General features: G+C 40.0%; 1 protein-coding gene across 1 annotated transcript; it reads left to right on the forward strand.

Moving 5' to 3' along the window:
• The first annotated feature begins 2638 nt into the window (after nucleotides 1–2638).
• Nucleotides 2639–9877, forward strand: LOC147856368 (respiratory burst oxidase homolog protein B-like). The gene is made up of 14 exons (XM_087329156.1): nucleotides 2639–3801; nucleotides 3964–4129; nucleotides 4288–4336; nucleotides 4437–4550; nucleotides 4753–5196; nucleotides 5809–6192; nucleotides 6502–6597; nucleotides 6756–6871; nucleotides 6990–7092; nucleotides 7219–7455; nucleotides 8467–8640; nucleotides 8823–8951; nucleotides 9192–9270; nucleotides 9630–9877. Exons 1-14 carry the CDS (start codon nucleotides 2664–2666, stop codon nucleotides 9749–9751), a joined length of 3351 nt encoding a protein of 1116 aa, XP_087185282.1. The 5' UTR covers nucleotides 2639–2663; the 3' UTR covers nucleotides 9752–9877.
• Nucleotides 9878–10092: the final 215 nt, after the last annotated feature.

Genomic DNA, 10092 nt, shown 5'->3' on the forward strand with positions numbered 1-10092 from the left:
TGCATACTTATGGATCGATGACCAATCCATTGTTTGAATGTCATGATTCACACGAAAGATAAAATTTCAAACCTTTAGGATTCTCAGCATTTACACATAAATCGAGATTATTCTAAAAATTCAACATACTCACAAGAAATATATCTAAAAGACCTTTTTCTAAGGGAAATTGATGCCGCCCAAGGGTAAGGAGATTGGCCAACATCAACAATCTTCTCCAACCAAGAGTCACACCAAAATGAAAATATTGCACTTGTGCCCGTTAGTTGACCACGGCTTTTTTCTCTCTAGTGACCTCTCATGGATTCTTTGGTTTCTTTCCTTCACTCAAAGCATCCGTGACATCAAAGAAAGGTGGTACCATGGCAAGCATGGAGAATATTGACTTTAGAAGAAATTATATACGAATGGTAGTACCATAATGTACACCTAAAATTGAATTGGTCGGTGTGTAAGGAAACATGCCAAGATAGGCAATGCGAGTACAAACTTGAAAAGAAATCATATATGAATGATAGTACTATAAAGCGTGGCGGCCAAGTACTAGTGTGACCTTGTCCATGAGGACACAAACAAATTGAAACTCGTAGTAACTTGATGTGAGCTCATCCTCTAGATCATATTGTGTTAGAATTTGGTGGAATTCGAGCCTTGAGACTTCTTTGAAGATATTTTAAAGATTTCTTTAAGGGTTACAATTAGAACTTTCGTAGAAGAAGTATAGCCTTGTGACATCCCGATTCAAGTTTTTCCCCAAAGTTTTTTGCAAGCCTTGTGTCATATCTAATCGAGGTGACGACACATTGACAATTAGTGAGAGTAATAAAGGTGTAAAATTGGAAGAAATGATAGAACTAAATTGCATTGAATGCCTGTTTGCTAGTGTCAAACACACATAAATCTTATTATATGCGCAAAAGAACAGCTTAGGTGCATTAAATGTTGCATAGGATTGATCCGTTGTAACTTGTTAACCGTATTTGAGGAAAAGGTTAAGAAATTTTGAGAGTAGAGGTATGAGGATATTAATTTTACATCGTATTGTGTTTCTTCATATGATTATTGTTATTTGAGAGAAAAGGCTAAAACAAAGTCCTTGTTGCATGTGCCAACGACATAGGTAGTTAAGGTGTAAATAATTGATTTAGTAACAATGGTTGCCTTCTTGTTAATATTACGAGAAGTACCATTGGTCGTTGGCACATGCAACAACGACTTTGTTTCCTCCACTATACAAATAGTTTTGAGTTGAACTTTCTTTGATGTTTGATTTTTTATGAGTGCAAGAAATGAGATGAGTAAACTTACACTAAGCCGCATTCAAACAACATTAAGTCTGAACGTCCTAACGTATCGTGGCTATAAACGCATTGACCATGTGGTTATAAATGTATTGACTGTATAATAACGAAAGCATTGACATATAATAATTTGCCATATTTGGATATCATTATAATTATACTTTATGTGAAAATGATAGGTTGTGATTCTACAATATGGCATTATCACATAGAAAGACTATTGTAGCTAAAATGTAGACATATAGCTATGCCTATTTGGATATCAATAATATAAGGATGCTTTTATGTGTAAAATTATGCTTTGTTCATCCACAATATGGAAATATGAGACAGAATAACTTATACACAAACAAATGCTTAGCACATTTACATTGCAAGTAGTATATGTGCACTTGAACATGTGATGCTATAGTAGAATTTACCCAACCCATGCAAAACCTTGTAATCCAAAATGTCATTGAAACAAGTAATGTTGGAACCATGTAACAATACCTAAAGCTCTACAGCGTGACTGAAACGTTCCATCTAAAAAGAGGCTCGTTGAACATGATTAAACAGGGGCACATTTCAAGAGTAGACTATACAAGAGACCAAAGAAGCTCAGGTCCCCGAAACACGCGATCGATGGGGTCTAGTGCATCGCGAAGCAAGAAAAGCGGCATTATGAAAGGTAGTAAAAAAGGTTGGGGGAGTGGAAAGGTCAAATGTACACACATAGACATTGACGACGGAGGCAACACAAAATAATGGCATGGTGCATGATAGGAGGTGGGTGGCGCAAAGTAATAGCAAAGTATGAAGGGTCACATTCAATATACATATACATATAATACACACATGTGTGTGTGACAAGAAGTGTGTGTGAATGTGTTATATTGGGTCAACTAACCAACTAACAAAACTACCATAGGCATGTGCATATACCACCCCCCCCTCAATCCCCAACATTGGAGCAAGCAAAAGGTTTTGAGACATTTTTACATACAAAAACAAAGCGAGGCATACAAAAGGATCTAGGCTTCTAGCTATTCATAGAAGAGAGGTTCTCTATAAACATTATATATACCTATCAATCTCTCCTCCTCCTTGATACATAATATATTGTGTGTGTATATAGAGAGAGACAGCTAGAGAAGGAGAGAGGTATAGATACATACACATGCACACACACATATATATATATGATATATCTATACACACACACACACATATATTGAAGAGACAAGCCATAGATTACCCCTACACATACCAATAATTAGTTATACCCAAACCTAGTAGCAATCTAATCAATTTAATACCATCATTTTGATCCTTTGTTTTTTTTTACACACCATTTGATCCTTGTTTTTGTTTACCCATCCCATGCCTCCACCAAATCCACCTCCACCTCCACCTCCACCTCCTGCCTCCGCCGGACTTAGTAGTAGCTCCGCTAGATTCGGAGCCGGCCCCCATGACTTGTCGGCCACCGCCGACTCGTGGCGGAGCTGCTTCTCGGAGCAGGACTCCATCCACCCGAACCATTGCCTCAACCATAGCTACGCGATTTCGCCGCTGAGCGCGAGCGGACGATTCGATTACGGCACACGGCCGGCCGGCCATAATGTGGGCGCGCGCGTTCATTTCGACCAAACTGTCGGCATTGATGGCCACCCGAAGGGTCGGTTTCGGCGAGTCAATGAAGGAGATGGAGGTGGTGCCCCGCAATCCTCCTCCTCTTCCTCGGTCGGCTTAATTCGAGGTAGAGATGAGAATCAAGAGGAGGAGGAGGAATTAGAGCAGTATGTGGAGGTGACATTGGACGTGCACGATGACTCAATCCGCGTGCGAGGCGTTTCGGATCCCTTTAACCTTTACGCGAGTGGTGGTGGCAATACGGCCGGACACCGCCGGCCACCGCCCCTCGTGGTGGTGGACGAGCGCCCCGAATCCACGCTCTTGGCCATCGACTCGGAGAAATCGTCCGCGACACCCGTGTCGTGCCGTGGCGGAAAATTGGTGTCGCCCGGCCAGGGCTCGGCTTCGTTGCGGCGTAACGCGTCCGCTCGCATCAAGGCCTACTCCCAGGATCTCAGGAATGAGCTAAGAAGGCTGAGCTCCACCTTCAGCAATTCTAGCATAACTTCCCGCCATCATCACCTTCATAGCGGAAACCCGCATGACCTTGCGCCCGATGATGATAACGTCCGCTTGGGTGAGGCCAGTTGTCGTGACGAGGAGAACGAGGACTCGGAGTCGAGAATAGGAGGAGGTGGCAATGTGGACCGTGTGCGCACGCGCACGCGGCCGGCCAAGCTCGACCGGACGAAATCGGCGGCCCAACAAGCTCTCCGCCGCTTGCGTTTCATAACCGAAGCCACCGGAACGGGCACGAGCCCCGATTCCGAGTCATTGTGGGCAACCGTTGAGGCCCGATTCTCAGAGCTCGCGTCACCTGAAGTCGAAGCAGGCGGCCATAGTGTGAAGATCCTTTCGCGCTCGGATTTTGGCGCTTGCATAGGTACCCAGGATTATATATATATATATATATGTATGCATAGTGCGAACCCAAACCCAAAAGCCAAAGCTTGATTTATGCTCTTGATGAGCCACTTCACATTGTGGTATTAAGTTATGGTGTTTTTTATGAGTTTATGATTTAAGGCTGTGCTAAATTCTTTAGGTATGAAGGAGTCCAAGGAATTCGCAGGCGAGCTGTTTGATGCGCTGGCCCGCAAGAGAGGCCGCCACGAGAAGGTGCTGGGCATTACGGTGCAAGAGCTTCGCGACTACTGGATCGAGCTCACCGACCAAAGCTTCGACAATCGGCTCCAGCTCTTCTTCGGAATGTGAGTACATAATAATAGTACATAATAATCTGTCTATGTCTATATATCATGAAATTGATCTCAAAATTAAGTAATTACAATAAGATTCATGATCTGGGCGGGAAATTTTGAACAATTTATATTGATCAATTCATCGGATGAATTACATAACGATTTAGGGTGGATCGAAATGCTGACGGCCGCATCACCAAGGCCGAAGTTGTGGAGGTAATGACAGATTTTTCATATATACTATGGTCACAAATTACAATATATATCAGCTATTCATTAATGTATAGTTTTTTGTTTGCTTGCTTGTTAATTGCAGCTCATCAAGTTGAGTGCTTCTGCCAATAGGCTGTCTAAGCTGAAAGAGCAAGCAGAAGAGTATGCAACACTAATCATGGAAGAGCTCGATCCCGACAATCTCGGATATATCGAGGTTATAATCGACAATCATCATGACATTATTATACACAAGTTTTTTATTTAAGAAAACAAAATCCATCAATTATATTATTGCACATTGTTAATCAAAGTTAAATATTATGATGCCATTTGTGATTAGTTTAATGGATATCATCAATTCATGATAATAAGCTCTTATCTCTTTCTATCTCTTTCTATACACATACACACTACAGCTATGGCAACTAGAGTCATTGTTCCTACAAGGCCCAACTGGCTACAACATGAACCATTACTACTACAGCCAGAACTTGAACTACAGCCAAGCATTGAGCCAGGGTCTCGTGTCCCCACGGCCACGCGGCTGCTTATTCACGGCCAGGCGGTACAGCTGCCGGGCCCGCATGTACATGCTCGAGAACTGGAAGCGCGTGTGGGTGCTGGCCCTTTGGGTTTCCGTGATGGCCGCCCTTTTCTCATGGAAGTTCGTCCAATACAAGCGGCGAGCGGTTTTCGAGGTGATGGGCTATTGCGTAAGCACCGCCAAAGGGGCGGCCGAGACGTTGAAGCTCAACATGGCCCTCATCTTGCTCCCCGTGTGCCGTAACACCATCACGTGGCTCCGCAACACGAAGCTCGGCACTGTGGTACCGTTCGACGACAACCTCAACTTCCACAAGGCAAGCAAGCTCTCCATGAAGCATGTAGAACATAATTCTTGTTGGGGAGAGGGGACACAATTTTCCATTAATCTTTTTATCGTAATTAGCTTACCCTAATGATAATGTAGGGGTTAAACCCATGACCTCCCTATCTCCATTGGGCAACCTTACCAACTAAGCTACATCAATTTGAGACACATTAGTACATTGAATTGAGACTCATGAATTATGTTAGGGAAAGGGGACATATAATGTAGGGGTTAAACCCATGACCTCCCTATCTCCATTGGGCAACCTTACCAACTAAGCTACATCAATTTGAGACACATCAGTACATTGAATTGAGACTCATGAATTATGTTAGGGAAAGGGGACACAAATCTCCCTCTTTCTTTTTTTATGGTAATTAGCTTTACCCTATTGGTAATCCTATGACCTTGACCTTACAACTTAGCTACATCCATCTAGCCTCTCTCTCTCTCTCTCTAGTTTTGGACAATAAAATCCAATACCTTGATTCATAAATGGCCCTCTAGAAAATGTTCAATTTAACATATCATCCATAACCCCCTTGTCTAATCGAAACTAAAGTAAACTGAACTAGAAATGTCTCGACATTTACACATACAGACGATCGCGGTCGGCATTGCGGTCGGTGTCCTCGTGCATGCAGGCGTCCACCTCGGGTGCGATTTCCCAAGAATCCTAATCGCCCCCGACGAGAAGTTCCAAAGAATTCAAGATGATTTCCATTACAGGAGGCCGACCTATACCTACTTCATGTGTAGTGCGGAAGGTGTCACGGGGATCATCATGGTTGTGTTGATGTGCGTCGCTTTCACATTGGCCACACGATGGTTCCGACGTAGCTTAGTCAAGCTACCGAAGCCATTCCAACGTCTCTCGGGGTTCAATGCCTTTTGGTTCTCCCATCACTTGTTCATTATAGTCTACATTTGCCTCATTATACATGGATGTCTCCTCTTCTTCGCACATGATTGGCACCAGAAAACGGTAAAACCATATCCCATTAGACCACACATATAGATTTTGTACATGTAAGCTAGAATTCTTATTTATTGCATCGTGTTGTTGTTAGACATTCAAGTGTGGGCCCTAGTGTACAGGGATTTTCAAGAAACCTTAGCAAAAAGGAAGCTAGAAATTCTTATTTTTCACTAAGAAATTTTATTACATCGTTTTTGGGCTCTACTAATAGGGAGGACATGGCTGAATAAAATTCATGCATGGAAATATGTTGTACCCTCAATCACCTCCCAAGGAACGTTTTCTGATAAATGTTTGCACTTCTTGAACGTTCAGACTTGGATGTACCTTTGCATTCCTCTATTGGTCTACATTGGGGAACGACTATTGCGTTTGTTTAGGGCCGGTTTCCAAGGGGTGAAAATATTGAAGGTAAAAATGTTGTCTAATTTCCTACTATAAATTTATGAGACATATTCATGTCATAAAGTGTTTTACAATCTTAGGCAATTCAAATGCTACGCATATGAGGTACATGGATATGTCACAATCTGATGGTTACCAAACATTGCATTAATGTGTTAATGTAGGTGGCAGTCTATCCTGGCAATGTCCTGACTCTACATATGACTAAACCCCAAGGCTTCAAATATAAGAGTGGCCAATACATTTTCCTCAAATGTCCAGACATCTCTCCATTTGAATGGTAAGGCTTGGTTTCTTTGGATATTGTATGGCCACTACACTTCATTGTTCCTATTACTTAAGATGCCCAATGTTGTGACTAGTATAAGTATCTCCATTTCCATAATTCTTTCATGTAGGCATCCATTCTCAATTACATCTGCCCCTGTTGATGCCTATGTAAGTGTGCACATTCGCACATTGGGAGATTGGACACAAGAACTAAAGAGGATTTTCTCAGAGGTGAATATATTAATATATGATGTCAACTTAATATGGGTCATATTTATTTTCTAGAAGACATTGATAGTGATTTTAATGTATGTCAAACATTGTGGTAAACTCATACACATGACGTGTCATATGCAGGTTTGTGAACCACCAATGGGAGGAAAGAGTGGTCTCTTAAGGAGGGATTGTTTCAATGGACCCCTTGGGGAACAAAATTCAATGCCTCGCATCTTACTCGATGGTCCTTATGGTGCTCCTGCACAAGACTACAAGAAGTTTGATATCTTATTGTTGGTTGGTCTTGGCATAGGTGCCACTCCATTCATTAGCATTCTCAAAGACATGCTAAATAACTTCAAGATACATGAACAATCAGTAAGTGTACTATGAACTCGAGGGCAGTGACTAAAGTACATTGAAATAATTTGTGTTTGCAAAAATATTATGGCGAAAGCTAATATAAAAGAAGGGAAAAGACTTTCGTGACTGTGTGACCCCCTTTTTTTCCAAAAATATGTGACCCCTTTTGTTTTATTATTGTATCATGTAGGATTAATCTGACACATACATTCTTTTGACGGTCTAATGTTCTTTATATAAGTAGAGTCACTCTTAGTGACCACACTTGCATCGTGATGAATAGTAAAGTTGAAGGAATAGGGATCATGCAATCATGATTGTTGATATCTACATATTCTTCAAGGTCTATTAGAGATATGCATTCTTTTAACTAACACTATATCATCCTCATGTTCTTTTTACCATTCATGAATCTTAGTAGCCACATTGTCACTGAGAGCAATAATAAAGTGGAATGCATAAATGATCATCCACAAGCTTGATGCTAATATCATATTTGCATAGGTTAATACTTAGAGGTATACATTCTTTTAATGAAAGGTATTAAAATGCTCATGTTTTTTTTATCATGAAATACTCTTACCACCCACAATATCCCCATTGTGAGATTCAATAGTAATGTTGAAGGTAATAACAAGTAATCAAGTAAGAAGAAAGTAAAAAATAAATTCAATAGTAAGAAATTCAATGGTCCATATCTATAGTATAGTCTCAATTGTTGTCATGATCAAATCATTATCTCTATGTGAACATTCCACAAAGTAGTTATACAATTAGATTGGCAAGTATCCTAGTTGGAGTCTATGGCTATTTCTTTCCATTTAAATAGGAATTCTTAGGAGTTGGGTTTTCTCAAATGTTGGTAGCGTTTACATGATATTTACGTCAAGATCCTAATATCACGCTCAGAGCACCTCAAGAAACCACCTAAGAATTGGGTCTTTATGTTTCTTTTTTTGTTGGAACATCTAGTTTTCCACATGAGATGCGATCAATATATAACATCCTATTTTTGTGGGACGGTAGGAGTCGAGTAGTGGATCAACATCATCAACAAACAAAAAAGACTCGAACTCGTGGTGCAATGGTGGTGACGCTAGCGCGGGCCCTCGTGCGTACTTTTATTGGGTGACAAGAGAACAAGGTTCATTTGAGTGGTTCAAAGGCATTATGAATGAGGTTGCCGAGTGCGATCAACAGGTACTCATAAGATCATTGAATCCAAATATTATATATAGAGTTATTCAAATCACAATTAAAACTATAAATTAGAGTCACAAATATGGTTTGTGGAATTAATTATAATATTCTCTCATATTAACATGGTATAATGAACATGAAATAATAATGATCAAACACATGGGTCATCTAATGGAATATAGGGTGTGATTGAGCTACACAATTATCTAACAAGTGTGTATGAGGAAGGCGATGCTCGATCAGCACTCATTACAATGTTGCAGACACTCAATCAAGCCAAGAATGGAGTAGATATTCTATCAGGCACTAGGGTGAGTGCGTTAATGCCTAATCACAATGATGGCAAAGTAACACGTGCTAATATTATTACATCCACATGACTTTGTAAATGACTTACTAAAAACTTTAAAGCTAATAAGTATTAGCACCATGTGGTGATGATATGATTACCCACACTAAGAAACTCATCGAGCTTTGTGGACACATTTTTTATAAGAACAAAGCGAGAATAATTTATGATAATGGAATGAAAAACCAAAATAATGTTGTAGGTGAGAACCCACTTGGGGAGACCAAATTGGAGAAAAGTATTTTCAAAGATGGCATCCAACTATAAAGGACATCGGATTGGTATGTATGAATATATATATATATATATACTCTTGAATTCATTGAGCACATTCTGCTTTTCCACCTTTGTCATCATTATGGTAAAAAAAAACAAAAACAAGTGTGAACAAAAAGAAAAAAAAGAAGAAAACCCAAGTAATCATTTCCGCCATATCACGAGCTACCCTTCACACATAAAGACTATCCATGTCAATGACATCTAGCATTTCATTGGCATCCCTTGGTTTAAAGTTTTAATGGAGCGCAATATCACTCGTTTTTGCTAGTTGTCCGATGTGTGGGATGTAGGGGTTGAATGTTTAAGCTTTCCGGTCTTTGGGGTTTAGGCCTTGACTAATTCACAATGTTATTTTTAATAGGTGTATTCTACTGTGGAGCACCCATGCTTGCGAATGACTTACGATCCCTTGCTCGTGAGTACAATGAGAAATATTCTACCACCTATGGGACCCACTTTGAATTTCACAAGGAGAACTTTTGAATTTACCCATTACCGCTAGTCATCCAATACCCACTAATTAAAAATGTAAAATACAAAATTTGATATAAGTTTCTTCTATACACAAAGGAATTACATTGTTGTAATTCCACTATTCATTATTCACCACATTCGAGCCTAATAATCAAGTTGTTTTTGTGAGACTCCATAAGATATTGAAAGAGGAATGTACTATTCGGAAAATAAATCCTCTTATGCTCATGAGAAAAATACTTCAACGAATCAAATGATTCTATTCTCATTTACTCATAAATTCATACAAGGTGTCATATGTTTTCTTTTTGCATGCAATACTATCTCAAATATTTTAATTTGTTTTCCTA

Source organism: Azolla caroliniana, unplaced genomic scaffold (assembly GCF_043228905.1).
Source record: "Azolla caroliniana isolate FFs.n. ecotype wild unplaced genomic scaffold, voAzoCaro1.0.p SCAF_13, whole genome shotgun sequence".
Lineage (NCBI taxonomy): Eukaryota > Viridiplantae > Streptophyta > Polypodiopsida > Salviniales > Salviniaceae > Azolla > Azolla caroliniana.